The following is a 19,765-nucleotide window of genomic DNA, read 5'->3' on the forward strand; positions in this document are numbered from 1 at the left end:
CAGTGGGAGCCCTGATATAACTGTTTCCATGCAGAAAAATATGTTAGCCATGTGGAAAAAAACATGCCCAAAGCGATTTATCACCAAAGTACCTCACAAAAAACGAATAACATTCCAGTAAACGTTTTATTAAAAAACAACATTTTTCAATGTCATGCAAAGCTATCACTAAGCCTGCTACCAGTCGCTACCACTGCAGAGAAGGCTTAGGTATTATTTCAGTGTTAACAGTATTTTCTCAGTCAAATTCTAGTCCCTAGAATATAACTCGACTGCGCATACATTTATCAGCCTGATACCAGTTGCTACTACTGCATTTAAGGCTGTACTTACATCATACGGCAACAGCAGTATTCTCTTAGTCAATTCCATTCCCAGAAAATAAAGTACTGCACATACCTCATTTGCGGAGGACCCCGCATGCTATTCCCAGTTTCTGAAGTTACCCCACTCCTCAGAATGTCGAGAACAGCCAGTGGATCTTAGTTACGCCTGCTAAGATCATAGATAAAAAACGCAGGCAGTTTCTTCTTCCAAATACTGCCTGAGATAGAAAAACAGCACACTCCGGTGCCATTTAAAATAACAAACTTTTGATTGAAGAATAGTTAAGTAAAAACTCCAGCTCCTCTCGCGACCTCCTTCTTTGTTGAGGGTTGCAAGAGAATGACTGGATATGACATGTGAGGGGAGGAGCTATATAGCAGCTCTGCTTGGGTGGTCCTCTTGCAACTTCCTGTTGGGAAGGAGAATATATCCCATAAGTAATGGATGACCCGTGGACTGAACACACTTAACAAGAGAAACTAAAGTCTGGTTCCTCCGCAGCCAGAGGTTTAGAGGCAGCAGACTCTGATCCAGAATGTTCATACTCTGAAGTCTCAGAAAGAACTTCATCTTTGGATAAACCTATCAGTCAAATTCAATAAATTATCTGATGTACTCTGGAAAGGAGTGCAATATGTAACCTTTCGCTTGCGCTTAGCAGGGCGAGGTAAAGCATTAAAGACTGCAGACACCGCTGTCTGAACTGCGCAGTAACGTCTAGTGAAAAAAAGGTCCCCTCCAGATGGAGGATCAGCAATGCTATGGGAAACTGCATGTGTATAGATATAAGAATGTAGGGTATGCACCTCACTGGCGAAACTTGTCAACGCTGATTGCTTATGGAGCTGTTAATATGAGTCGGGATGGTTTCGCTGAAAGACTCTCCCTGCATCTCCGGACTCTAACTTTCATCCATGCTCTCACTGAGAGGCTGACAGGACTACTTAAAACTCCAGTCCCATCTCGAAGAGTACTACCCTCCATAAGAGACTACTCCAAAATCTTCTGACACTTCTCTGCCAACCTCCTGTGACTAAAGGCAAAGAATGACTGTGGGATGAGGGAAGTGGGGGGAGTATTTAAGCCTTTGGCTGGGGGGTCTTTTCCTCCTCCTGGTGGCCAGGTTCAGTATTTCCCAAAAGTAATGAATGCAGCTGTGGCCTCTCCCCGTTTAAGAAGAAAACACACACACACAGTGCAGCCAGACATGTGACAAACACACACACACACAGTGCAGCCAAACATGTGACAAACACACACACAGTGCAGCCAGACATATGACAAACACACACACACAGTGTGTGCAGCCAGACATGTGACAAACACACACACACAGTGCAGCCAAACATGTGACAAACACACACACAGTGCAGCCAGACATGTGACAAACACACACACACAGTGCAGCCAGACATGTGACAAACACACACACACACACACACAGTGCAGCCAGACATGTGACAAACTTACAGACACAGTGCAGCCAGACATGTGACAAACAAACACACAGTGCAGCCAGACATGTGACAAACACACACACACAGTGCAGCCAGACATGTGACAAACACACACACACAGTGCCGCCAGACATGTGACAAACGTACACAGTGCAGCCAGACATGTGACAAACACACACACAGTGCAGCCAGACATGTGACAAACACACACACACAGTGCAGCCAGATATGTGACAAACACACATACACAGTGCAGCCAGACATGTGACAAACACACACACAGTGCAGCCAGACATGTGACAAACACACACACACACAGTGCAGCCAGACATGTGACAAACACATACACACAGTGCAGTCAGACATGTGACACTCACACACAGTGCAGCCAGACGTGACAAACATACAGACACAGTGCAGCCAGACATGTGACAAACACACACAGTGCAGCCAGACATGTGACAAATACACACACAGTGCTGTCAGACATGTGACAAACACACACAGTGCAGCCAGACATGTGACAAATACACACACAGTGCAGTCAGACATGTGACAAATACACACACAGTGCAGTCAGACATGTGACAAACACACACACACACAATGCAGCCAGACATGTGACATACACACACACATACAGTGCAGCCAGACATGTGAAAAACACACACACACAGTGCAGCCAGACATGTGACAAACACACACACACAGCGCAGTCAGACATGTGACAAACGTACACAAACAGTGCAGCCAGATATATGACAAACACACACAGCGCAGCCAGACATGTGACAAACGTACAGACACAGTGCAGCTAAACATGTGGCAAACACACACACACACACACACAGTGCAGTCAGACATGTGACAAACGTACAGACACAGTGCAGCTAAACATGTGGCAAACACACACACACAGTGCAGTCAGACATGTGACAAACGTACAGACACAGTGCAGCTAAACATGTGGCAAACACACACACACACACACACACACAGTGCAGTCAGACATGTGACAAACACACACACACACAGTGCAGCCAGACATGTGACATACACAAACAGTGCAGCCAGACATGTGACAAACACACACACACAGTGCAGCCAGACATGTGACCAACACACACACACAGCGCAGTCAGACATGTGACCAACACACACACATTGCTGCAGCCAGACACGTGACAAACACACACACATAGTGTAGCCAGACATCTGATAAACACATAGGCACATCCAGACACGTATATTGACAAACACACAGGAGCAGCAAGACACATGTAGTGACAAACACACACAGGCACAACCAGACACGTGTAGTGGCAAACACACACAGGCACAACCAGACACGTGTAGTGGCAAACACACAAACAAGCGCTGCCAGACACGTATAGTGAGTGACAAACACAGGCGCAACCAGACACACATAGTGACAAACACACACAGGCACAGACAGACACATATAGTGACAAACATACACACACAGGCACAGCCAGACACATATAGTGACAAACACACACACACAGGCACAACCAGACACACGTAGTGACAAACATACACACACAGGCACAGCCAGACACATATAGTGACAAACACACACACACAGGCACAACCAGACACATATAGTGACAAACACACACACACAGGCACAACCAGACACATATAGTGACAAACACACACACACAGGCACAACCAGACACACGTAGTGACAAACATACACACACAGGCACAACCAGACACACGTAGTGACAAACACACAAACAGGTGCTGCCAGACACGTGTAGTGACAAATACACACAGGTGCAACCAGAGACGTGTAGTGACAAATACACACAGGTGCAACCAGACACGTGTAGTGACAAATACACACAGGTGCAACCAGACACGTGTAGTGACAAATACACAAACAGGCTCAACCAGACACGTGTAGTGACAAATACACACACAGGCACAACCAGACACGTGTAGTGACAAATACACACACAGGCACAACCAGACACGTGTAGTGACAAATACACACACAGGCACAACCAGACACGTGTAGTGACAAATACACACACAGGCACAACCAGACACGTGTAGTGACAAATACACACACAGGCACAACCAGACACGTGTAGTGACAAATACACACACAGGCACAACCAGACACGTGTAGTGACAAATACACACACAGGCACAACCAGACACGTGTAGTGACAAATACACACACAGGCTCAACCAGACACGTGTAGTGACAAATACACAAACAGGCTCAACCAGACACGTGTAGTGACAAATACACACACAGGCACAACCAGACACGTGTAGTGACAAATACACACACAGGCACAACCAGACACGTGTAGTGACAAATACACACACAGGCACAACCAGACACGTGTAGTGACAAATACACACACAGGCTCAACCAGACACGTGTAGTGACAAATACACACACAGGCACAACCAGACACGTGTAGTGAGAAATACACACACAGGCACAACCAGACACGTGTAGTGACAAATACACACAGGCGCAGCCAGACACGTGTAGTGACAAATACACACACAGGCACAACCAGACACGTGTAGTGACAAATACACACACAGGTGCAACCAGACACGTGTAGTGACAAATACACACACAGGCTCAACCAGACACGTGTAGTGACAAACACACACAGGCGCAGCCAGACACATATAGTGACAAACACACAAACAGGCGCTGCCAGACACGTGTAGTGACAAACAGCTGCAGCCAGACACGTGTAGTGACAAATACACACACAGGTACAACCAGACACGTGTAGTGACAAATACACACACAGGCACAACCAGACACGTGTAGTGACAAACACACACAGGCGCAACCAGACACGTGTAGTGACAAATACGCACACAGGCACAACCAGACACGTGTAGTGACAAATACACACACAGGCACAACCAGACACGTGTAGTGACAAATACACACACAGGCTCAACCAGACACGTGTAGTGACAAATACACACACAGGCTCAACCAGACACGTGTAGTGACAAACACACAAACAGGCGCTGCCAGACACGTGTAGTGACAAACAGCTGCAGCCAGACACGTGTAGTGACAAATACACACACAGGCACAACCAGACACGTGTAGTGACAAATACACACACAGGCACAACCAGACACGTGTAGTGACAAACACACACAGGCGCAGCCAGACACGTGTAGTGACAAATACACACACAGGCACAACCAGACACGTGTAGTGACAAATACACACACAGGCACAACCAGACACGTGTAGTGACAAATACACACACAGGCTCAACCAGACACGTGTAGTGACAAATACACACACAGGCTCAACCAGACACGTGTAGTGACAAATACACACACAGGCACAACCAGACACGTGTAGTGACAAATACACACACAGGCTCAACCAGACACGTGTAGTGACAAATACACACACAGGTGCAACCAGACACGTGTAGTGACAAATACACACACAGGCTCAACCAGACACGTGTAGTGACAAATACACACACAGGCACAACCAGACACGTGTAGTGACAAATACACACACAGGCTCAACCAGACACGTGTAGTGACAAATACACACACAGGCTCAACCAGACACTTGTAGTGACAAATACACACACAGGCACAACCAGACACGTGTAGTGACAAATACACAAAGGTGCAGCAAGACACGTGTAGTGACAAACAAACAGCTGCAGCCAGACACGTGTAGTGACAAACACACATAAGCGCAACCAGACACGTGTAGTGACAAACACACATAGGCGCAACCAGACACGTGTAGTGACAAACACACACAGGCGCAGCCAGACACGTGTAGTGACAAATACACACACAGGCTCAACCAGACACGTGTAGTGACAAATACACACACAGGCACAACCAGACACGTGTAGTGACAAACACACACAGGCGCAGCCAGACACGTGTAGTGACAAATACACACACAGGCTCAACCAGACACGTGTAGTGACAAATACACACACAGGCACAACCAGACACGTGTAGTGACAAACACACAACTGCAGCCAGACACACGTAGTGACAAATACACACACAGGCTCAACCAGACACGTGTAGTGACAAATACACACACAGGCACAACCAGACACGTGTAGTGACAAACACACAACTGCAGCCAGACACACGTAGTGACAAATACACACACAGGCACAACCAGACACGTGTAGTGACAAACACACACAGGCGCATCCAGACACATATAGTGACAAACACACACAGGCACAGCCAGACACGTGTAGTGACAAACATACACACACAGGCGCAGCCAGACACGTGTAGTGACAAACAAACAGCTGCAGCCAGACACGTGTAGTGACAAACACACACAGGTGCAACCAGACACGTGTAGTGACAAACACACACACAGGCGCAACCAGACTCGTGTAGTGACAAACACACACAGGTGCAACCAGACACATGTAGTGACAAATACACACACAGGCACAACCAGACACGTGTAGTGACAAACACACACAGGTGCAACCAGACACATATAGTGACAAACACACACAGGTGCAACCAGACACATATAGTGACAAACACACACAGGTGCAACCAGACACGTGTAGTGACAAATACACACAGGTGCAACCAGACACGTGTAGTGACAAATACACACACAGGCACAACCAGACACGTGTAGTGACAAATACACACACAGGCACAACCAGACACGTGTAGTGACAAATACACACACAGGCACAACCAGACACGTGTAGTGACAAATACACACAGGTGCAACCAGACACGTGTAGTGACAAATACACAATCAGACATACACATACACAACCACCCCACAATCAGATATACATACACACAACCACACAGACATACATACACAGACACACACAATCAGACATACATAGTCTCACACACAATCAGACATACATACACACAGACACAATCACTCATACATACTCACACACACAATTAGACATACTTACTCACATACACACAATCAAACATACATACACACACAATCAGATATACAAACACACACAATCAGTCATACATACTCACACACAGACACAATCAGGCACACATATTCTCACCCACACACAATCAGATATACATAATCAAATACACACATTCAGACAAACATAAACACACACAATCAGACATACATACTCACATACACACACAATCAGTCATAGATACTCACACACACAATCAGACATACAAACTCACATACACACAATCAAACATACTTACACACACACAGACATATATACACACACACACTCACAATCAGTCATACATACTCACAATCAGACACACATATTCTCACACACACATTCAGACATACATGCCCATACACACACAATCAGACATACATACTCTCTCACACACACACACAAAATCAGACATACATACTCACACACCCACAATCAGACATACATACTCTCTCACACATACACACACAATCAGACATACACTCTCTCCCTCACACATACATACAATCACACATACATACTCTCTCACACATACACACACAATCAGACATACACACTCTCACACACACACACAATCAGACATACACACACACAGACAATCAGACATACATACTCTCACACACGCACACAATCAGACATACATACTCTCTCACACATAGACAATCAGACATACATACTCTCTCACACACACACAATCAGACATCCATACTCTCTCACACACATACAATCAGACATACATACTCTATCACACACACACAATCAGACATACATACTCTCTCACACACCCACAATCAGACATACATACTCTCTCACACATACACACACAATCAGACATACACTCTCTCCCTCACACATACATACAATCACACATACATACTCTCTCACACATACACACACAATCAGACATACATACACACACACACAAAATCAGACATACATACTCACACACCCACAATCAGACATACATACTCTCTCACACATACACACACAATCAGACATACACTCTCTCCCTCACACATACATACAATCACACATACATACTCTCTCACACATACACACACAATCAGACATACACACTCTCACACACACACACAATCAGACATACACACACACAGACAATCAGACATACATACTCTCACACACGCACACAATCAGACATACATACTCTCTCACACACAGACAGACATACATACTCTCTCACACACACACAATCAGACATCCATACTCTCTCACACACACACAATCAGACATACATACTCTCTCACACATACACAATCAGACATACATATTCTTACACACACACACAATCAGACATGCATACTCTCTCACACACACACAATCAGACATACACTCTCTCCCTCACACATACATACAATCACACATACATACTCTCTCACACATACACACACAATCAGACAAACATACTCTCACACACACACACACAATCAGACATACACACACAATCAGACATACATACTCTCACACACGCACACAATCAGACATACATACTCTCTCACACACAGACAATCAGACATACATACTCTCTCACACACAGACAATCAGACATACATACTCTCTCACACACACACAATCAGACATCCATACTCTCACACACACACACAATCAGACATACATACTCTCTCACACACACACAATCAGACATCCATACTCTCTCACACACACACAATCAGACATACATACGCTCTCACACACACACAATCAGACATCCATACTCTCTCACACACATACAATCAGACATACATACTCTCTCTCACACACACACAATCAGACATACAAACTCTCTCTCACACATGCACACAATCAGACATCCATACTCTCACACATACACACACAATCAGACATACATACTCTCACACATGCACACAATCAGACATCCATACTCTCTCACACACACACAATCAGACATACATACTCTTACACACACACACAATCAGACATACATACTCTTACACACACACACACAGACATACATACTCTCTCACACACACACAATCAGACATACATACTCTCACACATGCACACAATCAGACATACATACTCTCTCACACATACACACACAATCAGACATACATACTCTCTCACACACACACAATCAGACATACATACTCTTACACACACACACACACACACACACACAATCAGACATACATACTCTCTCACACACACACAATCAGACATACATACTCTCTCACACATACACACACAATCAGACATACATACTCTCTCACACACACACAATCAGACATACATACTCTTACACACACACACAATCAGACATACATACTCTCTCACACACACACAATCAGACATACATACTCTCTCACACATACACACACAATCAGACATACATACTCTCTCACACACACACAATCAGACATACATACTCTTACACACACACAATCAGACATACATACTCTTACACACACACACAATCAGACATACATACTCTCTCACACACACACAATCAGATATACATACTCTCTCACACATACACAATCAGACATACATACACTCTCACACATACACACACAATCAGACATACATACTCTTACACACACACACACAATCAGACATACACACATACACACACACACAATCAGACATACACACACACATACACAGACACACACACAATCAGACATGCACACATACACACACACAATCAGACATACACACATACACACAATCAGACATACACACATACACACACACATACACACACACAATCAGACATACACACATACACACACACAATCAGACATACACACAAACACACACACAATCAGACATACACACATACACACAATCAGACACACACACACACACACACAGACATACACACACAGACATACACACACATACACACACACAATCAGACATACACACATACACATACACACACAATCAGACACACGCATACACACAATCAGACACACACACACACACACACAATCAGACATACACACACATACACACACACAATCAGACATACACACATATACATACACACACACAATCAGACATACACACATACACACATACACACAATCAGACATACACACATACACACACACAATCAGACATACACACATACACACACAATCAGACATACACACATACACACACAGACATACACACACACAATCACACATACACACACGCAATCAGACATACACACACATAATCAGACATACACACATGCACACACACAATCAGACATACACACACACACACACACAATCAGACATACATACTCTCTCACACACACAATCAGACATACATACTCTCACACACGCACATAATCAGACATACATACTCTCTCTCACACACGCACACAATCAGACATACATACTCTCTCACACACACACATAATCAGACATACACACACACAATCAGACATACACACATACACACACACAATCAGACATACACACATACACACACACAATCAGACATACATACTCTCTCACACACACAATCAGACATACATACTCTCACACACGCACACAATCAGACATACATACTCTCTCTCACACACGCACACAATCAGACATACATACTCTCTCACACACACACATAATCAGACATACACACACACAATCAGACATACACACATACACACACACAATCAGACATACACACAATCAGACATACACACACATAATCAGACACACATAATCAGACATACACACATACACACAATCAGAAATACATGCTCCCACATACCTGTTTAGTAAGCACTTAGCCTTTACACTGATAATGAATCACATTGAGTTTGATGTATAATAATGAACAAACAGAGACATGCAGACAAACATACTCACACACCTGCACATACCCATAACACAGCCAATACATTCTGACAAAATAACAGTTAGTATTGGCGGTTTCTTTAGTGACACAGAATGCCCACAAAGTCACAGCCCACATCAGCTAGCCGTACAAAATATTTATCTGAAACAAAACCTCTCCCTTACTGAGCCGAAGCTCTAAGCAATTTTTGTGACAAACAAGGCATCAATTTTTGCACCCAGTGTCCCGTAAAACTCAGAGCACCCTCTGTATTAAAGACGATGATGAAATCTGATCATGCGATTTGTCATTGCTGTAGGTGACTGATGGAAGCAATGACAATATATTCTATATACCAGAGACGTGCAGGAGGGGCATGAAGTGTAGGTAAGTTATGTCGGGAGATTTAGCGCTTTAAATCATTTTTATTGTTTTAAAATTGGCTTAAAAATTTTGAAAAAAGCTGTGTGTTTTATGTACTTTTCATATGTATATGATATGGCTAAAGTCAGATATTGGGTAATCCTAAAATTGCCCGGGTAAAACAGAAATTACCCAAGCGGCTGGGGTTTTTGTCTCCCCCTGGGGGGGGGGGGTAAAAGGGGGGGGGCAAAGCCCCCCTTGTAAAACTCATTCCCCAAGGTTCACTTGGGGTGGATGCCAGGGGATCGGCAGGGCGCCTTCCTTGAACCCCCCCAGACGCAGGCAAAATAAATAAGTACATCAGGCTTTACCCACAGCTGCTTGGGTAATGTCCGTTTTGCCCGGGTAATCCTAGGATTACTTGGATTTCTTACTTTACCCATAACATATGATCATGTACTAGTTTATACACACACTGACAGAAGGTACAGCACATACATACCTGTGTATGTATAGATATCATGTACTAGTATATATATATATATATATATATATATATATATATATATATAACTATACACACACTGACAGAAGGAACAGCACATACATACCTGTGTATGTATAGATATCATGTACTAGTATATATATAACTATACACACACTGACAGAAGGTACAGCACATACATACCTGTGTATGTATAGATATCATGTACTAGTATATATAACTAGTATATATAACAAGAGAGTATGCAGCACTTATCCATAGACACATAGTAAAAAGAGTTCAGTCAACTTAAAGAGGTTGAAGAAATAAAATAATGATAGAAAATCTGGCAACTGATACAGCAAAACCTAACAAGAGCGTAGACTAACACATGTAGGGTGCACAACAACAATATATATGTCATGCTATACACAATTGAAGACAGTTTTTCATGATGGCACTGTCATTATATTTTTACATTTTATTTATGAGAAACTAAAAGAATGGATTGTAATTCTGTGTTAGGAATGAGTCACTGGTTGATGCAAACAGGTGAAATGGGTAAAACTGCAAGAGTATGTGCAGAGATGACCATATTGCTGCTATTTTCTACAGCTGCTTAATTGCATTCTCCTTCTTAGGTAGCCACAGGTCTAGTGAATTAAATATTGTTTTTGCAGTTGTGCTCTGAGACAACTCATGAAGTGATAGATTAATTCAGCATGCTGTAGAACGAGACAATCTTCCTAATGGCTTTTGGGATGGATTTATTTGCCAAGACCTACTACAAGACTCAGAGTTCAGATGGTAAAGTAAGTAGATGGCTCTCCCAAGAGACTAGGAAAAGTTCTAAGGATCATTGCAAAGATAATACCATCCAAATATGTTGTGTTCCAAGTTAGCTGTTAGAGGTCTAACACATACAGTGGTTTAGAAAAGAAAAGTCAGAGTTGAGATTTCTTGGAGGAACCAGTTGCTTAAAATCTAGCCCATCTTTTTAGTCTCCAAGTCTAATTGAGAGTATAGAAATACCATTCACAAAAAAACTCCACCATGCTAGACAAAAGGTCTCACTAGCTTTGAAGGACATATCTTAATGTATGGGAGGAAGATGAGAACAAAATCATGAGATAAAGACGTAGCATCTTTGGAGGCCTCATCAGAGTATTGATTTTTTTAGAGAATTGCTTCCTGAACAATCAGTAAGTTTTGCAAAGTGGGCATTTTGCTTGATGTGGTGGATCACTCTGGGGACAATGACAATATTGTACAAGTTCCACAGATCATAGAATCCACAAAGTAAGGCACACAGTCTAGCACCAAACACAGGGAGCTTGTAATTATACCTGGATTCCAAAATGTCACTTTAATAATAACTTATTTGTAAGCAATCTGTAAGATCATTCTCCACTCAGGAACCGCTGACATCTGATAAACATTGAGTAGTAAATCATTCTGTATCTCAAATATCCATTTCCAAAAATAACATGGGTTATTTTATGCAAATGCCTCTTCTCTTTTTGTCACATACTTGGTGCTACTCTCATGAATGGCATATATGGCTGCAACTCTACCATGATTAATGACTAGACTCAATAAGTGAGTGGAACATTTCTGAGCCTTTTCAGGGTTTTAGATATGACATAAAGAGGCATCAAATTGTCTGGCATGAACTAGCAGGGTTAGGATTTTCTTGGGGAACAGCCTAGGTTTTGGTGCCGGTGTATGAAAAATACAAACAGGAAATAATAGTACAGGAAGACAAAATATGGGAAACAATACAGCACTTGAAGGAATATGAGAGTATGAAAGCTTTAAACAACATCTGAACCCAATGTACTTTTACATATTGGTTCTGTGAGACAGATCTAAAATGAGTCCTGTCTTTCTTTAGTGCAAGATAAAATCCTGGTTTTCCATTACTTTTGCAGCACTAGAACTATGAATGAGATGATCTATCTCTCCATTAACAACTGCTGAAGCAATAAGGCCTTGTAGGTTCCAAGCTAGACGTAAACATTGAAGTGTGATAAGGCTGGTGAAGAAAAGTTTTCTATTTACTTGTAACTATACTAAAGACCAACATGTCCATTATTGAGGATCATCTTGATCCAGAAAAACTATGTAGACCACCTAGCTCATCTTACAAGAAGTCATCCTTACATTCATTTATTTTTGGTCTGTGTGGTAATTATTATTTTTTTAGTCTTTGTCATGGCTTGAAACTCCAGGTGAATTGCAGGCCATTGTGTCCAAGGTATTCTGCTTAAAGATAAACATTGGGAAATGTTTTGCTCTATTTGGGGTGAGACCCAGGTGTCATGGACCAGGGGAGAATGGGGCCAATGAAACCCACTATATTCCCGCTATAGTTTTTTTAAATGAAATATTTACTATAACTGAGTCCACACCAAACTGGATCTGTCTGGTAAAGGGGAATGCCACAAAAAAGCATATTGACTGAGTATTTGTCAACCTAGACATAAGCTCCAAACCTTTAGAGAAACCAAGAAAACGGTCCGTGAACTCTAATGAAACCTAAAGATTGTAAAGAAGAACAGTTGTTTTTCTTTTATTTATTTATTATTTTAAAAGGATCAATTTAACCCATTTTGTCCAGGGCCTTAGAATTGATTAATGATTTGCTTGTAACAGAAGTTAGTGCTGTTTAATGGCCAAAATGTAGAATTGGACACCTGCCAGATTAACTAACATTTTTGAAGAGCACTGTATTTCTCTTCTAATCAGTCAGATCTTTGGCATTTACAAGAAAAACTGTAAGGGCATTATGTCATTCTATATGACTCTACAAGCTGATTTGTAATGCCCAGTATATGAGTTTATGTAATATAAAGATGTCTTCACATCCCAATTCTCCCTAAAATGTAAAAAGGTGTGTTGTGACTTTCACAAACTAGTTAAGTTCAAGGACCCTGAGAAACAATCAAAATTCCTTATAACAGCCAACATGGCATTAATCATGTATAGGGGTCTTCTGATCTTGTTAGAACATTCAACCAGACTGAAGTGTGACCTGAGAAAGTGGAACAAAACAGCTCGGGAAAGGAGAAACAAATTCTAGCCAAACTGGTGTGCTGTCACGTCAGAAGAATGGATCTTTTATAGAAGTAAATATCTAGGATGAATGATGAAATGTTGTCAATTTTAGTGGAGGGTTTGTTACCACCAATCGTCTGCTTCACTGTAATATTTGGAGACACAATCCATGGCTCACAAGAGGGAAACCTTGTGCCACATTTGTAATTTAAGTGTTACAGCCAAGATTGACTAGGTGGAATAGAAGCTTAATTTAGCTCCAAAGGAGCCAAAAGGATAGCAGAGAGAGATTACTGTGACAAGATGAGGGAGGTTATTAACTGCTCCTACAGCTCTTCCCTTTGGCCACACAGTCATCCATATTGTTTAAACATAAAAAGGGCAGAAAACCAGGAAACCCCTCATTTACACAGTTGCCACCACAGTCTAAATCCTCACCACAAGGTACTGCGAGTGGAAGTAGAAATGGGTACACAAACAAATAAGAAAATCCCTGAGCAAATATAAAACCTGAAGGTTAGTGAACATTCCTGAGATAACTAGAACAGTCATGTAACTATGGCTTTAGTGATTTTCTCACTTGTAGATAATAATTTGAAAGTTCCATTACACCACTTTTCAAATGAAGGTAGAATATGTAGTGAAGTGGGATAGGGAGCTAGGCTAAAAAAGGGGAGGGGCCATGAGCTTTGAAACATTGTATCAATTCTACTCTTGTAAGTGACAGAAGATAAATATCACAGTTAGTTAACGGCAAGATAAATAGATTTTACTGTACACAGGATTCATGAAACATCTGCCATATGCTCTATAATACACAGAATACAGCCTTAACTGAATGTAAAAGAGAATTTATATGGAGATACGTTCCAAGAACACAACCAATGGCATGAACTCTTTTCACCACCATTGCTCATGAATCAGCCTCCTTAAAAAGATGATGCAATGAGCCATCCCTATGTACACCAAGCTGCATAACTCATATCACAAGGTAACACCCTCTGCCAGACATGCATGTTAGTCATTTTCCCGTATATACCATGTCCTAAGTATGCAGACCAATGCTTAGGTGCACAAAGTTTGTTAGTGTGCCCAGTAGCACATAGAGTGGCTACCAGAACTTTCACTCCAGGTACAACAAAAATAAATAAACCAAGGAGTAGCATGGCCCCTTAAACAGGTTGTCTGTAGCCTCAATCTAGGCTTGTACGCCAAAAACAACCACCATACCTTATATAGAAAGGTAAACAGTACTCATAAACTGTATGGTCCATGACACCTGGGTCTAACCCCTAGAATTAGGCATTGCAGTTCCTCTCTGATTGTCTCAGAGGGTTGATGATCCCTCTGGTTAATTAACTGGCTAAGGCTTGTAACACCAGGACTTTAATATTACATTTAGCCACTGATGTTTATACTAATGTGCTAGTTGTAAGATGCATTGGTATATGGGGACACCCCTAGAATGTAGGATACACTTAGCAGTGTTTTTACATATAAGTAAAACTACAGTATTAAATTAAATATTCAATATGAATATAAGATAATTGTAGATATGTATTTTGTGACCATTCATTAAAGTATTACATTGCATATATTATTTAAAAGGAAAACTGGAAAACGCTTTGTAAAACGATGGGGTGTGAATACTCATAGTCACTTAATCGGAATGCCATTTTGGTTTATTCTATTTAGCTTTCTACTAACCACTAACAGTGTTGATTACTCCTTGAGATATTTAAGCAACTCTTTAGCTGAATGGCCTAGGTATTTCTTGACATCACACAAATAGGTAGAGCTAACATCTTTCTAGAATTAAGTTGTTTACTCTGCACATGATGTAGAGGTAGGAAGACAATCTTATTTAAAACAAATCAGTCATTATCGTTTGTCAAGCCACAAATATTTAATTGTCCAAAAATATCCCAAATTCAGACAACTAAGTGACAACAATCAACAACTGATTTACTGCAAAATAAACACATTTTAAAGACTACAGATCTGCTTCCCAAAGTAGTCTGTATTTTATTGACTAATATGTATGTACTATATATAATTATATGCATATATAATACATCTACTTATTTAGGTTCAATCCTGGTTATTGAAGTCACAGGTCCACAAAAGATGGCCATATGAGTGGGCAAAACACATTGGAGAACCTGTGATGTCCAGATTTTATAGTTTGAGGTTTATCCCCTCCTAACTGGAAAAACAGACCATTCCAATAGAAATACATCTTTAGCTTTTACAAGCGTTATCATTTAATATGTTGAGCTTGCTGGAATAGTTAGAATCCATGACCTAGATATGGGTCATGCTTATAGAATATCTATTGTTGTCTATCCCACAGTCTTATCGCATCTTTCCAGCGCTCCTTTAATTTTAAGCAAAATGAGCAGAACCCTTGAGGGATTGATCCAAATCAATTGTTTTAAATATGAATTAAATATTAGAGATCTGTCACTGTTACATGTTTATATTTGGCTACAAAACTACTTAAGCATTTTTGTAGGAAATTGGTTGAATTAGGCTTTCAATGATGATCTTCAAATGGGTTTGAATACAACGTGTATCCAAGCAAACAAAGTTCCTAGAACATATCACCTAGTTTATCTACAAATATTTATGACATTCTGTAGCAATGAACTGATGCTCTTTATTATTCTTCTTGAGTGTATTTATGCAGAAGGTGGAATATTGTAAGAAGAACTAGCAAATGTATTAAGTGGATATTGACTCAGGGATATTGGGGAAAAGAATATTGAATTGTATGACCCTGGAGTGTGTGTGTGAGCACAGTATATAGAACAGAGAGTTGCATGAGAGGGTATATAGTTGGCTGGAAGGCAGAGAAGGAAGATAAAAGCATACATGATGAGGTTGGCATGACGCATAATGCAGTTACATGCAATTCTGTATAAGGATGTCATAGTCAAATTTTATTTGAGAACATGTGGCAAAAAACACACAGGCTAATGAATAAAGCTATGCACATATTCAACTGAATTTATAGCCAACCATATTCTGCAAAAAAATGCAATTCCTGGACCTGACTGTGAAACCATGATGTCATCAATAAATAACTAATTTAGGAGACAAACTTGAGAATTTAAGCACAGGACATTTCTGTGTTTTTTTAGGAGTTCTCATAAAGATATATTATCAGTTTTGGTTTAATTTCTGTTTAATTTTGAGAAGGTCTCTTACTCATCTTCAGTCAGTTCAAATATTTTTTTTCCCAAAGCCGCATATAAATAATTGAAATATAAATATTCCACATGAAGTTCAAATTGTACACTTTGTTAATATATTTCAAATGAATTTCTAGAAATGGGTCAAAACAAGTTGAATATGTGCCATGGAATGGAAATCACATAATGGCAGGAATGGGAGATGATTTTTAAACAACCAATGCACCAAAAATCAGGACAAGGTAGAGAGCTTCTTTGTCCTTTTGTTACATTGACGGATGCGGCAAGGGCGTAAGGTGTCTGGGAAAATTGTCAGGAATGGAGTGTAGCCCAGAGAGGTCACAGATAAAAAGAACAATGTTACTTCTCAGCATGGATTTGAATTCAATATGTTTTATATTACATCTCTGTATAACACAACCTTTCTCCATAATGAATCAAGTGTTTAAACCAGTCACACTTACCTAGGGACACCAGGAGGGGCACGGTTAGGTCTTGATGGGATTTGGGGAGGAGGCCCAAAGGGGTCTGGTGAAGCTCCAGGTCTAGAGGGGACAGGAGGAGCACTGCCAAGTGTGGATCCTGCAGGAGGTGGACCAGGAGCAGGACCCCGAGAGACAGGACGGGTAGGTGGCACAGCAGGGGCCCTTCTCTGTGGAGTGGGGCTGGATGTGGGAGACCTGAAACAAACCAGAGGAACATTTGGTAAAACACGCAGGGTATCTGTGAAAGTGAACTACAGACAAATACATTCAATAACAATGCAACATACCCTATATGTCGTTTTTGTAGTGGTTAGATCTGACCAAACGTGTTTCTACAGTACAAGGACCGCTGAGCGTAACCTAAAGACATAAAAACCTGCCCCTTCTATAATTATCTAACTGTAGTGATTTGGTATTTGCTCAATGATTTATGTATTTTATTTGTTTTGGCCAAAAAATAGAAGACTGAATTGTGAACTATTTATTTTGTTGCTACTTGGGTTAAGCTGCTGAATATTGTTTCTTATATATAAATATTTCTTCTATATGATCTTTTCTGGGTTACCTGCGCCCTGTAGGCACATTCTGCACTTGTAGCCATGAATCATCCACTGGCGGAGGCATGGGAGTGCTACTGGTGGTCGTGTTGATGTCTCCAATAATATTCAGAGCCTCCTTCAGAGCGTGGTACATGCGCAACATCTCATCCCTACGTTGCGCTTGCTCTGGTGACTCCTCCATCAACATGTTCTGGTCCCCGCAGGAGTAGAGATTGGCCAGAAGATCAGCGTGGATAAAATCCTTAGTCTAACGAGACGAACAGGACACAAACATGTAAGGACACCATATCTAGAAAAGGCACATTGTGTTTTCTAATTTTACTATAGTTAAAGTCAGTTTCACAGTGGCAATACAGTACTGATGCTGCGTGCGCATTGCTACTCCAGAGCTGACTTTAACCATGTGTTTAACCCTTTGCACATAGTCAAAGACAAGCAACAGTGCGATAATAAAATACTCTAAAGCATTAGAGCATTTTCTTCTTAACACTACATGAAGTCATATATTATACATTTTAAATAAAAGTTATGTATAAAGAATGCAAATCTATTTATAAAAGTAAGAATAGTTAATTAATCTATACTAGACAGAATGTAATCATCATGGGTCTTTGAATGACATTACATAAAGAATACCGCACATACGTACATTGTTAATCATGAGATGCATAATGGTTTTGGGCATCAGGTCCCGGATAGTCTTGTTGACAATACTCATGTAGGAATCCACTAGGTTACGGATGGTCTCCACCTGCCTCTCCAATTGAGGATCCATGGAATGCATGAAGCTGTCTGAGCCGTTCTCCTCGGATTCGCTAGCCTGCAAGAGGAGGGAACAAAAAGCAAAGGAGGAGATAGAAAGTTCAAGATGGAGGCAGCAGACTTCACAACAAAAGCATCCATAGCATAGTCTGTTACAGACACTGAACCGAAAAAGCCAGAGAACCACTAACAAAATAACATTCACGCAACTGAGCAGAACATCTGTCAATTCAACCCACTTCATCTAAGGATATAAACTTCCAAAGAACCATAGA

At 41.2% G+C, this 19,765-nt stretch overlaps 1 protein-coding gene across 3 annotated transcripts in view; it reads right to left on the reverse strand.

The window, feature by feature from the left end:
• DNM1 (dynamin 1) overlaps positions 1-19,765 on the reverse strand; it is a 318,929-nt gene that overhangs the window by 47,052 nt on the left and 252,112 nt on the right. For all 3 annotated transcript variants that reach the window (XM_053695682.1, XM_053695681.1, XM_053695680.1), the window contains exons 17-19: positions 19,378-19,548; positions 18,734-18,975; positions 18,148-18,363 (exon numbers count right to left, since the gene is read on the reverse strand). In XM_053695682.1, coding sequence (XP_053551657.1) covers positions 18,148-18,363; positions 18,734-18,975; positions 19,378-19,548 — 629 coding nt within the window. The remainder of the gene's footprint in view (positions 1-18,147; positions 18,364-18,733; positions 18,976-19,377; positions 19,549-19,765) is intronic.

The sequence above is a fragment of the Bombina bombina genome, chromosome 12 (assembly GCF_027579735.1).
Source record: "Bombina bombina isolate aBomBom1 chromosome 12, aBomBom1.pri, whole genome shotgun sequence".
NCBI classification, from domain to species: Eukaryota; Metazoa; Chordata; class Amphibia; order Anura; family Bombinatoridae; genus Bombina; species Bombina bombina.